Raw genomic sequence first — 22,346 nt, 5'->3', positions numbered from 1 at the left:
TCTGTGTGCGCTATATATACTAAAATATAAAGAATTATTATAAAGGAAGATACCAGTTCTATACAGGTGCTGCAGATAGTAAGTGACTCACAGGTGATGTATTGTTTGATCCGAGTCCTGGCACCATTTAGTGGAGTAGTCCAACTGTGTGCATCTTAAAGTCACACAGACAGTTTAGAGCAGCGCTTACCTGGGGATCTAGGACGTGTGTCCCAGATCCTCGGAGGGGGGACCCCTTCCCTGTGACCACAAAATAAATCCACAATGTTTATGACACCAAAATTGACATGCTGTGGATTTGAAGTCCACACCACAGTCAATTTCTGCCCATATATGTTTTTTTTAGCACTGTGTGTATGAGATTTAAATGGGTACACCAGTGGGAAACTATTTTTTTTCAAGTCAACTGGTGCCAGAAAGTTAAACAGCTTTGTTAATTTCTTCTATTTAAAAATCTTAATCCTTCCAGTAATTTTTAGCTTATTTGTATACCACCCCGTATTGGTATACCACCTGGAGACAGACTGGGAGCAGTTCTTGATAGAAAGTGGCTCTGTTTTTCTATTCCTGGATAACCCCTAAAGGGGTTAGGTTCAGCCTTACATCAGAGCTCTGTTTGGGGCCTCCTCCATGTTCCATTCACGAGGCGTAAATGAAGTTAAGCAGTCTAGTGCAAGACAGACACCAATGGATCTCGGGAAACCCCATTAACTTAAGCCAGGTTTCCATATAGTGTCCAGCATTTTCCAGAATCCTAACAGGACAAAAAAAAAAAAACAGCTTGGACCTAAGTTTAAACCAAGCCTAAGATAGGGATGAATAGTATATACTTTGCAATAAATATTAGAAAATCCCCATAGTATAGCTTAATGCATATTTCCCATTGGAATATGTATGAAAACCACAAGTAATTAGCAGCCCATTGTTTTTTGTGGGAATATGGCACATCATATTTATTGACATACCATTCTAAAGGACTGTGGGGGTTATTTATCATTGTGTTCTATTGCTTTTTTCAGTCTACATTTGTTAATCTTTCAAATTTTTGCGCTAATTGCAGGTTTTTTTGTGTTTTTTTTTACAAGTTCTAAAATCTGTCATTTTTACCTTTTGGTGTTGCAAGACCATTTTTTAAAGTGACAGATGCAGTGATCACAAATTTATTATCTGCGTGTTTTAGATTTTTGCCCAAATTTTGCCACAAATGGCACACAAAAAAATGCAAGTCTAGACCACCTCCTGACCTGGTCTAAAAAAATTACTACTACTGTCTGTTTGCCAAAAATAAAAAATCATCAGGCAGAGTGAAAGAGGGAGAGAGAGAGAGAGACAGAGAGAGAAAATAAGGTAGAGAATAAGAATGTTTAAATACATAAAAAGTAAAAAAAAAAACGTGTAAAGTAAAAGTAAAGCAGTTGTCCATATGAAACAATCAGATATATGTTTCAAGAAAAATACAAATATACAAAAAAGGAATGGTAAAGATGTAAGAAACAATGAGATTGTTAGCAATATATAAATGTAAATGAATAGTTAATTACCTGCGCGTGGCGTGTCGGGACCTGCGGGTCACGTGACTGGGTGAACTCTATGGTATTTCTGCTTGAGGACCTGTGGAGGTCCCTGTGACGTATGCAATCCCATCATTCTGTGTACGAGTGAATGACAGGTATTCGGACCATTCAGATTCACCCTGCCCTTGCCCATATAAGGGAGCAGCGGCCATTATTCTCTCTCTTGTTCCACTAATTTTTAGCTGCTGTATGCTCCACAGGAAGTTGTATTTCTTTCTGGAGTTCTTTTCAGTCTGACCACAGTGCTCTCTGCTGACACATCTGTCCATGTCAGGAACTGTCCAGAGCAGGAGAGGTTTGCTATGGGGATTTGCTTGTACTCTGAACAGGTACTGATATGGACAGAGGTGTCAGCAGAGAACACTGTGGTCAGCCTGAAAAGAACTTCAAAAAGAAATACAACTTCCTGTGGAGCATACAGCAGCTGATAAGAATTGGAAGGATTAAGATTTTTAAATAGAAGAAATTTACAAATATTTCTGGCACCAGTTGACTTAAAAAAACAAAATGGTTTTCCACTGGAGTACCCCTTTAAAGCTTTAGATGCACTTGGCTTCGGCAGCAGGATACAGGTAAACTTCCTGGCCAATCTTGTAACTCAAGAATTCCCCTCCGATGTGAACTGTCCTATAGACTTACATTATGTGTCCATCCAGGTCACAGAATGAGAGAGAATCTGCTAAGCGCACACATCTCCCATCTCATTCTCTACAACATATCACAGTGACAGTGACAGCTCCCATTTAGTTTCCAATCCATGGTGGCTCCACCTTACAGCGCAGGTTCCTTGTCCGCCAAGTAAATAGAGTAGCAATACACATGCTCAGTTTCCCATTATACAGATTACTGAAGATAGTGGAGCACTGTAATTACTACTCTGATATCTTCAGCAATACCATAGCAAGGGAATGGAGTGGTAAGATAGATTTTGTGTTTATAGTGTTTCCAAAAGCTGAGAAATCATTCCCCTGTCTCTTCATATCATTTGTATATGGCCTTCTCAATTGAAATCTTTTGGAATAACAAAAATAGATGAGTAAGCTCTCTATGAAACTCATCAGACACTTTTGTTTCTGCATCATACCCAATACTCCACTGCGCCTTTTCAGGAAACGTATCCAGCCCTTTTTTTTACATTTATTGTTGGATGATCAGTTTACCACTGTATTCCCCTAATGAACCTTTAATGGATGAAATGCATGAGGAAGTGATAGGTGTTTACAGTGTAAGGCATAAGGGATAAGTCAGGAAAGGTGTCGCCCTATTTAGGGCAGTTACTTTGATACTCCCTGGGTAGTATACTGGATAGGACATTTTTAGGGTAAGGATATTTTTAGAGTATAGGATACATTTTTTGAGGCCATCTCCAAAACTTTCAGTAAGAGGATCATGGGGCAGCCAGAAGGATGAACCTCTTAAAGGGGTACTCCCGTGGAATCAACTGGTGCCAGAAAGTTAAACAGATTTGTAAATTACATCTATTAAAAAATCTTAATCCTTCCAGTACTTTTTAGGGGCTATATACTACAGAGGAAATGCTTTACTTTTTAGATTTCTCTGATGTCATGACCACAGTGCTCTCTGCTGACACCTCTGTCCATTTTAGGAACTGTCCAGAGCAGCATATGTTTGCTATGGGGATTTTCTCCTGCTCTGGACAGTTCTTAAAATGGACAGCAGAGGTCAGCAGAGAGTACTGTGGTCATGACATCAGAGAAATCTAAAAAGTAAAGAATTTCCTTTGTAGTATATAGCCCCTAAAAAGTACTGGAAGGATTAAGATTTTTTAATAGAAGTAATTTACAAATCTACGGCATAGTATTCCAAGTTTTCCAGGAAAGAGGAAGCTTGAGTATTGAGTGAAACAGATTCTGTCGCATGACAGTGAATGCCCCCCACCGTGATCACTCTCCCCCATCTGCACAATGTTTTATGTGTGAGTATACAATAAAGAAGCTACCCTGAAAAAGAAGTTATGGGGAGTCTGCCGACTTTTTCATTTTCCTTCTGTGCCATAATTTACAAGTCTGTTTAACTTTCTGGCACCAGTTGATTTAAAAAAAAAGTTTTCCACGGGAGTACCCCTTTAATAATTCTGTCTAATCTAGAGCCAGTAGAATTTCACTGGCATGTGAGACACCGGCCTTTGTAACCTTTAAAATCTCCTTTAATATTTATTTTCTTAAAAAGCATTAGACTTGTACCCATATAGACTTGGTGCATGTTGGCTCCAAAACAACACAATAAAAATCAATTTGATAATGCAAACAGAAAAATGTCATCCTGTATCCACATAAATGCCACAATATTCTTTGTATACTATAAAAACATCCCACTTCAGCATTAGGACTCGTGACAAATACAGACACTATGGCTTCTCTATAAGGCTAGTCATATGAACCATTTCTTCAGGCTGTCACTGTATTCTCATGCATTGGCCACAGAGCATTATACACACTTTAGTAATTGCACATCTCATGAATCTTGTTTTCCTAGTGCTATAAATCCCTAAAATGCTTCTACTTAATGAAACAGGATTAACAATAGAGATTATTACAATCCTACAAGAATTATTCTGCCATTAGTAATCCATCAGCAAGGATACTCTATATGTTGTTTCTCCTCTTAAGTGACAGATGTCAGGTCTAGTAAACATCTGTAGTTTTTGTAAATGCCAAATGCCATCTGGTCCCATAGTAGACCAAGTGATGGTAGCAGTGTGTAGGGGAAAAAGATAACAGCCTGACCTTTTCCTATGGATCCTTCCATTGACTGTGCTGGTCTATATAGAAATCTAACTATGTGCTGACCAACAAAGTCTGATTCTAAGTTTACCACGCATAGTGCCATAGAGAACATGGCTGGTCACGTGAGGGTATGTGGCCACTATTCCTGGTTGGAACATAGTGAGAAATTCTTACATTAGACTCATATGTTTCTCAGCCTAGTTTACCTTAAATGGTTACTGTCTTTTTAAACAACTATCCCCCATGTGTTAGCCAATGTGATTCTTAAAGGACAAGTCTCATGCCCAAAATTACAGAAAAAGTTATCCCCTATCCGCAGGATAGGGGATAACTTTTTCTGTAATTTTGGGCATGAGACTTGTCCTTTAACATAGTTGCAAATTAGTCAGCTACCAAACCTTACTCCTGACACCGCCCCCAAAGATCCCTCCCCCGGTGATCTCCAGAACAGGGCTTGAATCTCCCTGTGCAAGGAGTGCGGGGCCGACATGCCTTCTTTATGCACTTTCTATGAGAGCACCGGAGATACACTAGTAAGAGTACAATGCTCATGTATCCCAGGCGATCCCATAGACAATGCATGAAGGGGGTATGTCGACCCCGCACTCTGTCGTGTACAGGGAAATTTGGGCCATTCTGGAGATCCCAAAGGGTTCCAGCTTTTGGATCCTAACCACAGCCCCACAATACCTGCGATCTTCTTATGAATTGTCCCGTCTGTTGATGGGGTATTTGTCCTCCTGGCAGGTGGTATCCCGTTGGACCGGTGGATGAATGGCTCGGAACTGCGTCTGGCTCCTGGTAGGTAGGTCGCGGCAGTGAGGGTGTAGGATCGCGGGAGCGGGGATGTTCACAGCTCTCGCGGCAGCCGCGTCCTCGTGCAGTAGAAAAGGCTTTCTGGGTATCTTGCTGAATGGTGGTCCTCTTAGCATGGGACTCCAGCGCAGAATGCATTCTGCCATTGAAAAAGGATTTCTCCCCAAAATGTGTCTGGATTTGTTCCATAGAATCTACTAAGTCTAATCTGCCTCCTTCAGCCACTGACAATCATCCTTTGCATTCACAAGCACTGGAGTCCCATACTAAGAGGACCACCATTCAGTTGAGGTAGCCGGAGGAATTACATTTCTTCCTCTGCCATCCATGTCTCTGAGACTTATAAAGCCTGGCCGAACCAGGCTTTATCAATCAAGTGCAGAGCACACAGATCAATGTGGTTCTATCAGGGCTGGCTTTGCCTATAGACAAAGTAGGCGGCCGCCTATAGCGCCCTCTTGAGGTGAGCGCCGCTCTGTCTGTTGCCGCAACCGCCCAGCGCTGCCGAGATAACACATGTATAGGGAGCGCGTCAAGCAAAAAGCCGCACCCCCCCATCTAATTATATCCCCTGCCCGCCCAGCATGTTGATAGAGGAGCAGAGCCGCCCCCCGCCCCCCACGCCGAATATCCCGCAACCCCCGACCGCATCCAGCTTCTCCGCACGGCTGCGCTTACCTTTCTAATTGCCCGCCCGCAGTGACTTTCAACCAGAAACAGCCTTCTTGGATGACGTGCGCAGCAGCGTATTGACGTCATCGGAGAGGGCCGAGAAGACACCGGAAGACCAGCGCTGGACCCGGAGGGCACCCCGGAGCATCGTGGAGGGGTAAGTAATACTTACATGGGGAACATTAAGCTGCTATCCGGCAGCAGCTTAAGCATTTTGCGCTGCCAGATAGCACTTAATGCGATGGCCCCGACATAAAAAAGCATTGTATGTCGATTTGATCATATGTCGGGGCCATCGTAGGTCGGGGGGGTCACTGTGTGTATATATATATATATATATATATATATATATATATATAAAATGCAAAATCATCGGTAGTTGCAGTATCTTGTAATACCTTTTTTATTGGACTAACAAGATTATGTGGAGACAAGCTTTCGGGACTCCTCCCTTTATCAAGTCATAAGCATTTCTGAGCTCACAAGGAGAAAACACACGTTCTATCTATTTTGCATCACTGGACTAATACGGCTACTCCTAACTACTATATATATATATATATATATATATATATATATATATATATATATATATATATATATATATATAACATAATACAAAAAAAAAAACATAATACACATATATAAACATATGTGGTATCGCCGAATGCGTAAATGTCTAAACTATAAAAATATAATATTAATTGAAACACAGTCAATGGCATACACGTAAAAAAAAATATCAAAGTCCAAAATTGCATGTTTTTGGTCACTTTGTATACTAAAATTTATATAAACCGATCAAAAAGTCCCATCAAAACAAAAATGGTACCGATGAAAACTTCAGATCATGAGCCTTCATATAGCCCCGTATATAGAAAAATAAAAAAGTTATAGGGGTCAGAAAAGGAAGTTTTAAACCTACAAATTTTCGTGCTTAAAGTAAAAAAAAATTTACAGAAATAAAATCAAACCTATATAAGTTGGGTATTAATTTAATCTTATGGACCTACAGAATAAAGATAAGATGTAATTTTACTGAAAAGTGCACTGCGTAGAAACGGAAGCCCCCAAAAGTTACAAAATGCAGGGTTTTTTTTTTTCAATTTAACCTCACAAATATTTTTCTTCTGGTTTCGCCGTAGATTTTGTGGTAAAATTATTGATGTCATTACAAAGTAAAATTGGTGGCGCAAAAAACAAACCCTTATATGAGTCTGTAAGTGGAAAATTTAAAGCGTTATGATTTTTAGAAGGTGAGGAGGAAAAAATGAAAGAACCTGTGGTCCTTAACCTGTTGGGGATGGAGGGCGCAAGTACGCCCTCGTGTCCTGTACTTAAGGACGGAGGGCGTACCTGTACGCCCGTGGGAATGTCGGTCCCTGCCGCGCACCGGGCGGGGACCAGACCTGGATTACTGCTATCTATCAGCAGGCATCCCGTGGCAATGCCTGGGGGGGTCCTGAGACTCCCCCCATGTTGGCGATCACTGGTGACCCGATCGCCCGGAAAATAACAGTGATCGGAGCTGTCACAGACAGCTCCAACCATGCTAAATGATAGGAGCGAGGTGGCAGGGCGCCACCTCCTCCTATCCCCTGCCATTGGTAGCTGGGGGCGGGAGGGTTACTACCACACAGTGCATTCTCTGAATATAACTTGCTGTGCAGTGCACCCCCTGAGTAAAATACCGTAATGTATTGTGGCCCCTAAAAAACGTACCACCCCAGAAATTCCTCATAATATACACTATACTTCTGAAAGGCAAAACACTCTGTGCCTTCACATATAGTAATAATGCCCCATCTTGTGCCCCTACATATAATAATTATGACCCGTCCTGTTCCCCCCACATAATAATGCCCTCTGTGCTGTGCCCTTCACATATAATGCTCCTGTCATGTGGCCCACACATTTAATGCCCCCTGTGCTGTGCTCTTCACATATAATGCCCCCATTCTTTGCCCTCACATATAATGCCTCCATCATGCGCCCCTCATATATAAAGCCCCCATCATGCGTCCCGCACATATAATGCCCCCATCATGCGTCCCGCACATATAATGCCCCCTGTGCTGTGCCCCTCACATATAATGCCCCCATCATGCGCCCTCACATATAATGCCCCCTGTGCTGTGCCCTTCACATATAAAGCCCCATGTCCAGTCCCCTCAGGGGGCATTATATGTGAGGGGCACAGCACAGGAGGCATTAAATGTGAGGGGCGCATGATGGGGGCATTATATGTTTGGAGCACATGACAGGAACATTATATGTGAGGGGCACAGCACAGGGGGCATTATATGTGAGGGGCGCATGATGGGGGCATTATATGTGAAGGGCACAGCACAGGGGGCATTATATATGAGGGGCGCATGATGGGGGCATTATATATGAGGGGCGCATGATGGGGGCATTATATGTGAGGGGCAAAGAATGGGGGCATTATATGTGAGGGGCACAGCACAGAGGGCATTATATGTGAGGGGCGCACGATGGGGGCATTATATATGAGGGGCGCATGATGGGGAATTATATGTGAGGTTCACAGCACAGGGGGCATTATATGTGTGGGACACAGCACAGGGGGCAATATATGTGAGGGGAACAACACAGGGGGCAATATATGTGAGGGCAGAGCGGGGGAGAAACAAGTGCGGCGAGGGGGGGGTGAAGAACCGGCTTACCAGAGCGCAGCGGCATCGGCATCAGAGCAGCGGCGGCGCGAGAGACCATCAAGAGGAGTGCGGCCGAAAAGTGCGGCGGAGGAGGCTGCAGTGAAGATCGCCGGTAAGTGATCCTCACTGTGGCCTTCTAAAAGTTGCAAAACTAAAACTCCCAGCATGCCCAGACAGCCTTTGGTTGTCCGGGCATGCTGGGAGTTGTAGTTTTGCAACATCTGGAGCGCCACGGTTTGGAGACCACTGTGTAGTGGTCTCCAAACTGTGGTCCTCCAGATGTTGCAAAACTACAACTTTCAGCATGCACTGACTGTCTGGGCATGCTGGGAGTTGTAGTTTTGCAACATCTGAAGTGGCACAGTTTGGAGACCACTATACAGTGGTCTCCAAACTGTAGCCCTCCAAATGTTGCAAAACTACAACTCCCAGCATGCCCAGACTGTCAGGGATGCTGGGCGTGTAGTTCTGCAATATCTGGCCCTTCAGATGTTGCAGAACTACAACTCCCAGCATGCTTGGACAGTCTGGACATGCTTGGAGTTGTAGTTTTGCAACATCTGGAGGGCTACAGTTTGGAGTCCACAACTTAGCGGTCTCAAAACTGTTCTTCCCAAGTTGTTGCAGAACTACAACTCCTAGCATGCCTTTTGGCTGTCAGTGCATGCTGAGAATTGTAGTTTTGCAACAGCTGTAGGCAGACTGGTTGGGAAACACTGAGCTAGAATCTGTTTCCTAACTTAGTGATTCCAACCCGTGTGCCTCCAGCTGTTGCAAAACTACAACTCCCAGAAAGCACTGACTGAACGTACATGCTGGGAGTTGTAGTTTTGCAATAGCTGGAAGTACACGGGTTGGAATCACTGAGCTAGAGTCTGTTTCCTAACCCAGTGGTTCCCCACCAGTGTGTCTACTGCTGTGCAAAACTACAACTCCCAGAATGTACGGCCTCCTGCCCCCCCCCCCCCCCATGTGAATGTACAGTGTGTTTCCTTCTACAAGTGCGGCAAATTTTCCACTGCAGCTCAAACTCCCAGCGGAAAACTCACTGTGAACCCCCGCCATGTGAATGTACCCTAAAAACACTACACTAACGCAAAATAAAAAGTAAAACACTACATATACATATACCCCTACACAGTTACACCCCCCCCCCCCCCCCCCCCCCAATAAAAATTAAAAACGTCTCATACGGCAGTGTTTCTAACACGGAGCCTCCAGATGTTGCAAAACAGCCATTGACTGTCCTGGCAGGCTGGGAGTTTTGCAACAGCTGGAGGCACCCTGTTTGGGAAACACTGCCGTAGGGTTTTGGTGGCGACAAACCCCATCCTTGTATCTTGGTCCGCCCCTATTGCAAAGTCCTAATTTAGACCCCAAACGCGCATGGCGCTCTCTTGCTTTGGAGCCCTGTCATATTTCAAGGCAACAGTTTAGTGCCACATATGGGGTATTTCCGTACTCAGGAGAAATTGCGTTACAAATTTTGGATTTGGATTTTTCTCCTTTTACCTCTTATGAAAGGGAAAAGTTAGGGTCTACACCAGCCTGTTAGTGTAAAAAATAAAAAATGTTACACTAACATGCTGGTGTTGTCCTTTACTTTTTATTTTCACGAGTGTTAAAAGGAAAAAAAGACCCCCAAAATTTGTAACACAATTTCTCCTGAGTACGGAAATACCCCATATGTGGGCGTAAAATGCTCTGCGGGCGCACAACAAGGCTCAGGAGTGAGAGCGCACTATGTACATTTGAGGCCTAAATTGGTGATTTGCACAGGGATGGCTGATTTTACAGCGGTTCTGACATAAATGCAAAAAAAAAAACACCCAGGTGTGACCCAATTTTGGAAACTACACCCCTTAAGGAATGTAAAGGGGTACATTGAGCCTTAAGACCCCACAGGTCTTTCACGAATTTTCGTTAAAGTTGGATGTGAAAATTAAATATTTGTTTTTTTTCCCCCTGAAATGCTGGTGTTACCCCAAATTTTTCATTTTCACAAGGGCTAATAGGAAAAAAGCCCAAAATGTATAACCCCATTTCTTCTGAGTATGGAAATGCCCCTTATGTCGATGTAAAGAGCTCTGCTGGCAAACTACAAGGCCCAGAAGAGGAGTGCCGTCACGCCCCCTCCCATAGACTTGCATAGCGGGGGCGGTGGGTGACATCACACAAGGGGGCGGGGGGTGATGTCACACGGCAGAGTCTTGACATCACGATATTCCGGCCCTGTGGTCGCCACCTGGCTGGTTGTGAGCTGGCACCATGGCGTGCCGAATACAAGATTGCAGGGGTCCCCAGCGGCGGGACCCCTGCAATAAAACATCTTGTCCCCTATCCTTTGGATAGGGGATAAGATGTCTCAGGGCCGGAGTACCCCTTTAACCCCTTAAGGACATAGGGCGTATCCATACGCCCCCGTTTACAAGTCCTTAAGGACCGAGGGCGTATGGATACGCCCTGAGCATTTCCGGCCCCCGCCGCTAGCCGGAGGCAGTGGCGGATCCAGGGGGGGGGGGCAACGGGGCAACGGGGCAATTGCCCCCCCCCCCCCCCCCCGAGATTGCTGCCCCCTTGCTCCCTAGCATGGTGGAGCCGAAGCTGTAAGCTCCGGCTCCACCATTCACTAACCTTACACACACGCAGCGTGTGTGCTGCGGGGATGAGATCCACTAAAGGCCGGCGCGATGACGTCACATCATCGCGCCGGCGCCTGGAGGACCCGTCCCCGCGGCCTGCATAGTGTAAGTAAGGTTATGCTCAGGGCCCAGGGAAACAGGATATGCGCCACTGTTAGGAGGAGGAGGGGGGGTCAGAGAAAAGGGAATATTTAATGAGGGTCTGCAGGGCAAAGCACAGGGGGCATTATATGTGAAGAGCACATGACATGGGGCCCCCTGTCCTGTCCTGTGCCCTTCACATATAATGTCCCCTGTGCTGTGCCCCTCACATAATGCCCCCTGTGCTGTGCCACACATATAAATTATATGTGTGGGGCACACAGCACAGGGGGCATTATATGTGTGGGGCACAGCACAGGGGGGCATTGTATGATATAATGCCCCCCTGTCCTGTGCCCCTCACATATAATGTCCCCTGTGCTGTGCCCCTCACATGCCCCCTGTGCTGTGCCACACATATATAATGCCCCCTGTGCCCCACACATATAATTTATGTGTGGGGCACAGCACAGGGGGGCATTATATGATATAATGCCCCCCCCCCCCTGTCCTGTGCCCCTCACATATAATGCCCCCTGTGCTGTGCCCCTCACATATAATGCCCCCTGTGCTGTGCCCCTCACATATAAATTATATGTGTGGGGCACAGCACAGGGGGCATTATATGTGTGGGGCATAGCACAGGGGGGCATTATATGATATAATGCCCCCTGTGCTGTGCCCCACTCTTATAATGCCCCCTGTGCTGTGCCCCTCACATATATTGCCCCCTGTGTTGTTCCCCTCACATATATTGCCCCCTGTGCTGTGTCCCACACATATAATGCCCCCTGTGCTGTGCCCCTCACATATAATTCCCCATCATGCGCCTCTCATATATAATGCCCCCATCGGGCGCCCCTCACATATAATGCCCTCTGTGCTGTGCCCCTCACATATAATGCTCCTGCCATGTGCCCCTCACATATAATGCCCCCATTCTTTGCCCCTCACATATAATGCCCCCATCATGCGCCCCTCATATATAATGCCCCCATCATGCGCCCCTCATATATAATGCCCCCTGTGCTGTGCCCCTCACATATAATGCCCCCATCATGCGCCCCTCACATATAATGCCCCCTGTGCTGTGCCCCTCACATATAATGTTCCTGTCATGTGCTCCAAACATATAATGCCCCCATCATGCGACCCTCACATATAATGCCTCCTGTGCTGTGCCCCTCACATATAATGCCCCGAGGGGACTGGACATGGGGCTTTATATGTGAAGGGCACAGCACAGGGGGCATTATATGTGAGGGCGCATGATGGGGGCATTATATGTGAGGGGCACAGCACAGGGGGCATTATATGTGCGGGACGCATGATGGGGGCATTATATGTGCGGGACGCATGATGGGGGCTTTATATATGAGGGGCGCATGATGGAGGCATTATATGTGAGGGCAAAGAATGGGGGCATTATATGTGAAGGGCACAGCACAGGGGGCATTAAATGTGTGGGCCACATGACAGGAGCATTATATGTGAAGGGCACAGCACCGAGGGCATTATTATGTGGGGGGAACAGGACGGGTCATAATTATTATATGTAGGGGCACAAGATGGGGCATTATTACTATATGTGAAGGCACAGAGTGTTTTGCCTTTCAGAAGTATAGTGTATATTATGAGGAATTTCTGGGGTGGTACGTTTTTTAGGGGCCACAATACATTACGGTATTTTACTCAGGGGGTGCACTGCACAGCAAGTTATATTCAGAGAATGCACTGTGTGGTAGTATTAGATTTAGAGGGCACAGTGTGTGGTAGTATTATATTCAGTGGGTACAGTGTGTGATAGTATTATATTTAGAGGGTGTAGTGTGTGATAGTATTATATTCAGAGGGTGCAGTGTTTGGTAGTATTAAATTTAGAGGGCACAGTGTGTGGTAGTATTATATTCAGAGGGTGCAGTGTGTGGTAGTATTATATTCAGAGAGTACAGTGTGTGGTAGTATTATATTTAGAGGGCACAGTGTGTGATAGTATTATATTCAGAGGGTGCAGTGTGTGATAGTATTATATACAGAGGGTACAGTGTATGGCGGTATTATATTCAGAGGGTACAGTGTGTTGTATATTCAGGGGGTACAGTGTGTCAGAATTATATTCAGAGGGTGTGTGCCAGTATTATATTCAAAGAATACACTGTTTGGCAGTATTATAATTATTGTTTTCATATAGAGGATCAGAATGCGCTGACATAGTGAGGAGACGTCTGGGCATCAAGTTCTGCAGAGAGAAGATTTAGCTGGAAAAAATCCTGGCGGTATGTACAAGCTGAATTAGATAAGGAAAGACTATAGAGAAGACGTCACCTGTAATCACTGATATCATTGTGTATTCTCCTCACTATAGAGAAGACGTCACCTGTAATCACTGATATCATTGTACATTCTCCTCACTATAGAGAAGACTAGTGTTGCTCGCGAATATTCGCAATTCGAATATTATTCGCGAATATCGCATATTCGCGAATTCGCGAATTTCGCGAATATAGCGCTATATATTCGTAATTACGAATATTCGTTTTTGTTTTGTTTTTTTTTCTTCACAGTACACATCACAGTGATCACCCCTCTCTGCTTCCAGCTTGTATGGTGTAAAGAAGGCTGTAATACTACTGTGTGAGACTGGCGTGCGAAAATTCGCATATGCGAAAATTAGCATATGCTAATTTTCGCATATGCGAATTTCCACATATGCTAATTTTCGCATGCGTGTATTTTCCTATACGCGAAAATAAAACGAGAATATAACGAATATGCGAATATTCGCGAATATATGACGAATATTCGTCCATATATTCGCGAATATTCGCGAATTCGAATATGGCCTATGCCGCTCAACACTAGAGAAGACGTCACCTGTAATCACTGATATCATTCTGTATTCTCCTCACTATAGAGAAGAGGTCACCTGCAGTCACTGATATCATTGTGTATTCTCCTCACTATAGAGAAGATGTCACCTGTAGTCACTGATATCATTCTGTATTCTCCTCACTATAGAGAAGACATCACCTGTAGTCACTGATATCATTGTGTATTCTCCTCACTATAGAGAAGAGGTCATCTGTAGTCACTGATATCATTCTGTATTCTCCTCACTATGTCCCATCAGAGCTGTAGTCACTTGTAAGTTCTGCAGTTATGATGGGTGAAACAACAACTCCCAGTATCCCCTTACCACTGCTTAGGTCATACTGGGAGCTGTAGTTTTAAATGGTAAAAATTTCTTTAGCACTTTCCCATTCTGTGGCAATTGGTATATTTGATTATTATTCTGACATGTGAGCATGGCCTAAGAGTCTTAAACAAGGTTAGGACTGTATGATACATTTAATAATATTGTAAGTTCTGTGAGCAACATCTTGTTTTCTGTCCGCCAACACAAAATACTCTAATAGTGCCCCTCCCGAGACTCCACTCTGGATCCGCCCTTGGCCGGAGGGGGAAATCGTTCAGCAGGCATCCCGGCATATCGCCCAGGGGGGTCATTATGCCCCCCCATGTCGGTGATTGCCGCAGATCGCTGGACAATTCAGTCCAGCGATCTGCGGCGGATTCCGGGTCAATCGGGTCTCCAGTGACCCGATGACCCGGAATTACTGGCTGATCGGGGCCGTCAGAGACGGCCCCGAACAGCAAGAGCCAGCAGGGGTGAGGTGGCACTGGTGCCACCTCACGATCGCCCTGATTCGTCGGCCGGATTCCTGGCCGACCAATCAGGGCGCCTGCTGCGGGTGTCACTCCCGCAACCCGCTCCGCCCCTCTTCCGGAGGACGTGAGCGGGTGCGGGCAGAAGACCCCGGGTGCTGGGGACCCCGATCCCCGGCATCCCTGTTGGGATCGGGGCCCCAGGAGCGGTGGCGGCGAGGGACTGACCTGTTTCCTGAGCAGCAGCAGGAGGTGAGTGACAGCCTCCTGCTGTTGCTTAGCAACAGCTCCCAGCATGCAAAAAGGGCATGCTGGGAGCTGTAGTTATGCAACAGCAGGAGGCAGACCACCACAACTCCCAGCATGCCCTTATGGGCATGCTGGGACTTGTAGTTTTGCAACAGCTGGAGGCACATTCTTTCAATGGAAAAGTGTACCTTCAGCTGTTGTATAACTACAACTCCCAGCTTGCACAATCAGCTAAAGTGCATGCTGGGAGTTGAAGTGGTGCATCTGGTGGTTGCATAACTACAACTCCCAGCATGCCCGTTGGCTGTCGGTGACTGCTGAGAGTTGTAGTTTTGCAACAGCTGAAGGCACACTGAGTTAAGTGAGTTAAGTAGCAAACCAGTGTGTCTCCAGCTGTTGCATAACTACAATCCCCAGCATCCCCAGCCAATGTAGTATGCCTCCGGCTGTTGCATAACTACAAGACCCAGCATGCCCTTCCGCTGTCCGTACATGCTGGGGGTTGTAGCTTTTGCAACAGCTGAAGGCACACTGGTTGCAAAACACTGAGTTTGTTACCAAACTCGGTGTTTCACAACCTGTGTGTCTCCAGCTGTTGCAAAACTACAACTCCCAGCATGCACTGATAGACCGTACATGCTGGGAGTTGTAGTTTTGCAACAGCTGGATGCCCCCCCCCCCAATGTGAACGTACAGGGTACACTCACATGGGCGGAGGATTACAGTAAGTATCCGGCTGCAAGTTTGAGCTGCGGCAAATTTTCTGCTGCAGCTCAAGCTGCCAGCGAGAAACTACTGTGAACCCCCGCCCGTGCGACTGTACCCTAAAAACACTACACTAACACACAATAAAATAAAAAGTAAAAAACACATCATATACACATACCCCTACACAGCCCCCCCTCCCAATAAAAATGACAAACGTCTGGTACGCCACTGTTTCCAGAACGGAGCCTCCAGCTGTTGCAAAACAACTACTCCCAGTATTGCCAGATAGCCACTTACTGTCTAGGCATGCTGGGAGTTTTACAACAGCTGGAGGGACTCTGGTTTGGGAATCACTGGCGTAGAATACCCCTATGTCCACCCCTATGCAAGTCCCTAATTTAGGCCTCAAATGCGCATGGCGCTCTCACTTTGGAGCCCTGTCGTATTTCAAGGCAACAGTTTAGGGCCACATATGGGGTATCGCCGTACTCGGGAGAAATTGGGCTTCAAATTTTGGGGGCTATTTTCTGCTTTTACCCTTTTTAAAAATGTAAATTTTTTGGGAAAACAAGCATTTTAGGTAAAAAAAAAAAATTTTTTTTTACATATACAAAAGTCATGAAACACCTGTGGGGTATAAAGGTTCACTTAACTTTTTTTGCTGTCCTGGCCACCATAGGGGCTTCCTAAATGCGGCATGCCCCAGAGCAAAATTTGCTTTCAAAAAGCCAATGTGACTCCTTCTCTTCTGAGACCTGTAGTGCGCCAGTAGAGCACTTTTCACCCCCATATGGGTGTTTTCTGAATCGGGAGAAATTGGGCTTCAAATTTTTGGGGGTATTTTATGCTATTACCCTTTTTAAATATGTAAAAATTTTGGGAAACCAAGCATTTTAGGTAAAAAAAAATTATTTTTTTTACATATGCAAAAGTCGTGAACACCTGTAGGGTATTAAGGTTCACTTTACCCCTTGTTACGTTCCCTGAGGGCTCTAGTTTCCAAAATGGTATGCCATGTTTGTTTTTTTTGCTGTCCTGGCACCATAGGGGCTTCCTAAAGGTGACATGCCCCCCAAAAACCATTTGTCGCTCCTTCCCTTCTGAGGCCCTCTACTGCGCCACTGAACAATTAACATAGACATATTAGGTATGTGCTTACTCAAAAGAAATTGGGTTTCAAATACAAGTAAAAATTTTCTCCTTTTTACCCCTTGCAAAAATTCAAAAATTGGGTCTACAAGAACATGCGAATGTAAAAAATGAAGATTTTGAATTTTCTCCTTCACTTTGCTGCTATTCCTGTGAAACACCTAAAGGGTTAATACACTTACTGAATGTCATTTTGAATACTTTGGGGGGTGTAGTTTTTATAATGGGGTCTTTTATGGGGTATTTCTAATATAAAGACCCTTCAAATCCACTTCAAACCTGAACTGGTCCATGAAAAATAGCGAGTTTGAAAATTTTGTGAAAAATTTCAAAATTGCTGCTGAACTTTGAAGCCCTCTGGTGTCTTCCAAAAGTAAAAACTCATAAATTTTATGATGCAAACATAAAGTAGACATATTGTATGTGTGAACCCAAAAATGTTTATTTTGAATATCCATTTTCCTTACAAGCAGAGAGCTTCAAAGTTAGAAAAATGCAAATTTTTTTTTCATCAAATTTGGGGATTTTTCACCAAGAAAGGATGCAAGTTACCATAAAATTTTACCACTAAGTTAAAGTAGAATATGTCACAAAAAAACAATCTCGGAATCAGAATAATAACTAAAAGCATTCCAGAGTTATTAATGTTTAAAGTGACAGTGGTCAGAATTGCAAAAAAATGCTCTGGTCCTTAAGGTGAAAAAGGGCTCGGTCCTTAAGGGGTTAAAGTGATAGAGGTCAAATGTGCAAAAAATGCTCCCGTCCTTAGGGTCTTAATAGATTCCGTCCCCAAGGGGTTAAAAACTGTCAGCTATTGGGAGGTGTCCGCTAAGGGATATTTTACTGTATTACTAAAAAAATATATATATACACAGCACTTAAGCCATTGTAAAACCAAATGTGCATGCCATTCCTTTATTAAAAATATTGATGATAATAATAATAATTATTATTATTATTATAATAAACAAAAGAAGAATAACAGGGAATGACGTTATAAGATGCTGGCTGTATACATGTGCGCTGGTGATTGGAGGCTTTTGGCTGTATACACATGTAGTCTACCCCACAGGCGATATTAATGGCTGCAGAGCATTGCTCCATTCGCTGCAGAGCATCCCGCCCGTGCAGCGTGTCAGGCCCGCAGCTGTCTCCGTCTCTCCGATCACAGGGATTATGGCCGCCCAGATCGCAGACCGTCTCACGTCCAGGAGCTGGAGATCCGCCGGCTGAGCGATGAGATCGGCCGCCTCCTGGACCTGGGGACCCAGGGCACCGTGCAGGAGAACCCGAGCCCGGAGCTGGAGCAGCTGAGGGCCGAGAACGAGAAGCTCAAGTACCGCATAGCGCATCTCCAGCGCAGCCTGCAGGAGGAGCAGGAAAGAGCGGGGCCTGACGGGGAGCAGGCCGGGGAGCAGACTGACGGGGAGCAGGCCGGGGAGCAGACCGACGGGGAGCAGGCCGGGGAGCAGACTGACGGGGAGGCCTGTCCGGACAATGGCGAGGTGAGCGCGGGTGCAGTGTGCCCTATGTGTGCGGTGTGCCCTCCCTGCTGCTGCCTGCTAACGGATGTATACCATGTGCCAGCCTAATACCAAGCTGCCATTTCCATACACAGCAGTGAGAGGGTGTAGAGCAGGTCTCCCCTTATGAATGGAGAAGTGACTGAGCATGTGCTGCTGCTGCTCCGCTCACTCTCTCTGGTAGTGGTACTGTACTTGGTTCCATAGCAGTTAGTGGAGGGGCTGTACTTGGTTCCATAGCAGTTAGTGGAGGGGCTGTACAGTACATGGTTCCATAGCAGTTAGTGGAGGGGCCGTACTGTACTTGGTTCCATAGCAGTTAGTGGAGGGGCTGTACAGTACATGGTTCCATAGCAGTTAGTGGAGGGGCCGTACAGTACATGGTTCCATAGCAGTTAGTGGAGGGGCTGTACAGTACATGGTTCTATAGCAGTTAGTGGAGGGGCCGTACAGTACATGGTTCCATAGCAGTTAGTGGAGGGGCCGTACAGTACATGGTTCCATAGCAGTTAGTGGAGGGGCCGTACAGTACATGGTTCCATAGCAGTTAGTGGAGGGGCTGTACAGTACATGGTTCTATAGCAGTTAGTGGAGGGGCTGTACAGTACATGGTTCCATAGCAGTTAGTGGAGGGGCTGTACAGTACATGGTTTCCATAGCAGTTAGTGGAGGGGCTGTACTTGGTTCCATAGCAGTTAGTGGAGGGGCTGTACAGTACATGGTTCCATAGCAGTTAGTGAGGAGGCTGTACAGTACATGGTTCCATAGCAGTTAGTGGAGGGGGCTGTACAGTACATGGTTCTATAGCAGTTAGTGGAGGGGCTGTACAGTACATGGTTCCATAGCAGTTAGTGGAGGGGCTGTACAGTACATGGTTCCATAGCAGTTAGTGGAGGGGCTGTACAGTACTTGGTTCCATAGCAGTTAGTGGAGGGGCTGTACAGTACATGGTTCCATAGCAGTTAGTGGAGGGGCTGTACAGTACATGGTTCTATAGCAGTTAGTGGAGGGGCTGTACAGTACATGGGTTCCATAGCAGTTAGTGGAGGGGCCGTACTGTACTTGGTTCCATAGCAGTTAGTGGAGGGCTGTACAGTACATGGTTCCATAGCAGTTAGTGGAGGGGCCGTACAGTACATGGTTCCATAGCAGTTAGTGGAGGGGCTGTACAGTACATGGTTCTATAGCAGTTAGTGGAGGGGCCGTACAGTACATGGTTCCATAGCAGTTAGTGGAGGGGCCGTACAGTACATGGTTCCATAGCAGTTAGTGGAGGGGCCGTACAGTACATGGGTTCCATAGCAGTTAGTGGAGGGGCTGTACAGTACATGGTTCTATAGCAGTTAGTGGAGGGGCTGTACAGTACATGGTTCCATAGCAGTTAGTGGAGGGCTGTACAGATTCCAAGCAGTTAGTGAGGGCTGTACATGGTTCCATAGCAGTTAGTGGAGGGGCTGTACTTGGTTCCATAGCAGTTAGTGGAGGGCTGTACAGTACATGGTTCCATAGCAGTTAGTGGAGGGGCTGTACAGTACATGGTTCCATAGCAGTTAGTGGAGGGGCTGTACAGTACATGGTTCCATAGGCAGTTAGTGGAGGGGCTGTACAGTACATGGTCCATACAACAACCCCCCCAGGCTACAGTACTTGGTTCCATAGCAGTTAGTGGAGGGGGCTGTACAGTACATGGTTCCATAGCAGTTAGTGGAGGGGCTGTACAGTACATGGTTCCATAGCAGTTAGTGGAGGGGCTGTACAGTACATGGTTCCATAGCAGTTAGTGGAGGGGCTGTACAGTACATGGTTCCTATAGCAGTTAGTGGAGGGGCTGTACAGTACATGGTTCCATAGCAGTTAGTGGAGGGGCTGTACAGTACATGGTTCCTATAGCAGTTAGTGGAGGGGCTGTACAGTACATGGTTCCATAGCAGTTAGTGGAGGGGCTGTACAGTACATGGTTCCATAGCAGTTAGTGGAGGGGCTGTACAGTACATGGTTCCATAGCAGTTAGTGGAGGGGCTGTACAGTACATGGTTCCATAGCAGTTAGTGGAGGGGCGTACAGTACATGGTTCCATAGCAGTTAGTGGAGGGGCCGTACAGTACATGGTTCCATAGCAGTTAGTGGAGGGGCCGTACAGTACATGGTTCCATAGCAGTTAGTGGAGGGGCCGTACAGTACATGGTTCCATAGCAGTTAGTGAGGGGCTGTTCAGTACATGGTTCCATAGCAGTTAGTGGAGGGGCCGTACAGTACATGGTTCCATAGCAGTTAGTGGAGGGGCTGTACTGTACTTGGTTCCATAGCAGTTAGTTGAGGGGCTGTTGCAGTACATGGTTCCATAGCAGTTAGTGGAGGGGCTGTACAGTACATGGTTCCATAGCAGTTAGTGGAGGGCCTGTACAGTACATGGTTCCATAGCAGTTAGTGGAGGGGCCTGTACAGTACATGGTTGCCATAGCAGTTAGTGGGAGGGGCTGTACAGTACATGGTTCCATAGCAGTTAGTGGAGGGGCCTGTACAGTACATGGTTCCATAGCAGTTAGTGGAGGGGCCGTACAGTACATGGTTCCATAGCAGTTAGTGGAGGGGCCTGTACAGTACATGGTTCCATAGCAGTTAGTGGAGGGAGCCGTTACAGTACATGGTTCCATAGCAGTTAGTGGAGGGGCCTGTACAGTACATGGTTTCCATAGCAGTTAGTGGAGGGGCCGTACAGTACATGGTTCAATAGACGCAGCGCTCGACTGTAGTGGAGGGGCCTGTACCGTACTTTGGTTCCATAGCAGTTAGTGGCTGTACTTGGTTCCATAGCAGTTAGTTCAGGGGCTGTTCAGTACATGGTTCCATAGCAGTTAGTGGAGGGGCTGTACAGTACATGGTTCCATAGCAGTTAGTGGAGGGGCCGTACAGTACATGGTTCCATAGCAGTTAGTGGAGGGGCTGTACAGTACATGGTTGCATAGCAGTTAGTGGAGGGGCTGTACAGTACATGGTTCCATAGCAGTTAGTGGAGGGGCCGTACAGTACATGGTTCCATAGCAGTTAGTGGAGGGGCTGTACAGTACATGGTTCCATAGCAGTTAGTGGAGGGGCTGTACAGTACATGGTTCCATAGCAGTTAGTGGAGGGGCTGTACAGTACATGGTTCCATAGCAGTTAGTGGAGGGGCTGTACAGTACATGGTTCCATAGCAGTTAGTGGAGGGGCTGTACAGTACATGGTTCCATAGCAGTTAGTGGAGGGGCTGTACAGTACATGGTTCCATAGCAGTTAGTGGAGGGGCTGTACAGTACATGGTTCTATAGCAGTTAGTGGAGGGGCTGTACAGTACATGGTTCCATAGCAGTTAGTGGAGGGGCTGTACAGTACATGGTTCCATAGCAGTTAGTGGAGGGGCTGTACAGTACTTGGTTCCATAGCAGTTAGTGGAGGGGCTGTACAGTACATGGTTCCATAGCAGTTAGTGGAGGGGCTGTACAGTACATGGTTCTATAGCAGTTAGTGGAGGGGCTGTACAGTACATGGTTCCATAGCAGTTAGTGGAGGGGCTGTACAGTACATGGTTCCATAGCAGTTAGTGGAGGGGCTGTACAGTACATGGTTCTATAGCAGTTAGTGGAGGGGCTGTACAGTACATGGTTCTATAGCAGTTAGTGGAGGGGCTGTACAGTACATGGTTCCATAGCAGTTAGTGGAGGGGCTGTACAGTACATGGTTCCATAGCAGTTAGTGGAGGGGCCGTACAGTACATGGTTCCATAGCAGTTAGTGGAGGGGCCGTACAGTACATGGTTCCATAGCAGTTAGTGGAGGGGCCGTACTGTACTTGGTTCCATAGC

The 22,346-nt window shown here is 46.1% G+C and overlaps 2 protein-coding genes across 2 annotated transcripts in view; one reads left to right on the top strand and one right to left on the bottom strand.

The window, feature by feature from the left end:
- The window catches only part of TJP1 (tight junction protein 1), a 637,810-nt gene extending 619,196 nt beyond the window's left edge, over positions 1-18,614 (bottom strand). The window contains exon 1 of the mRNA XM_056572491.1: positions 18,560-18,614. The gene's annotated coding sequence lies outside the window, so the exon portion shown is untranslated. The remainder of the gene's footprint in view (positions 1-18,559) is intronic.
- The window catches only part of LOC130368600 (threonine--tRNA ligase 2, cytoplasmic-like), a 55,623-nt gene continuing 51,285 nt past the window's right edge, over positions 18,009-22,346 (top strand). The window contains 2 exon segments of the mRNA XM_056572507.1: positions 18,009-18,186; positions 18,189-18,487. Coding sequence (XP_056428482.1) covers positions 18,159-18,186; positions 18,189-18,487 — 327 coding nt within the window. The 5' untranslated portion in view covers positions 18,009-18,158.

Source organism: Hyla sarda, chromosome 4 (genome assembly GCF_029499605.1).
Source record: "Hyla sarda isolate aHylSar1 chromosome 4, aHylSar1.hap1, whole genome shotgun sequence".
NCBI lineage: Eukaryota > Metazoa > Chordata > Amphibia > Anura > Hylidae > Hyla > Hyla sarda.
The sequence above is the reverse complement of the archived record's forward strand: the minus strand, read 5'-3'. Positions and strand labels throughout refer to the sequence as shown.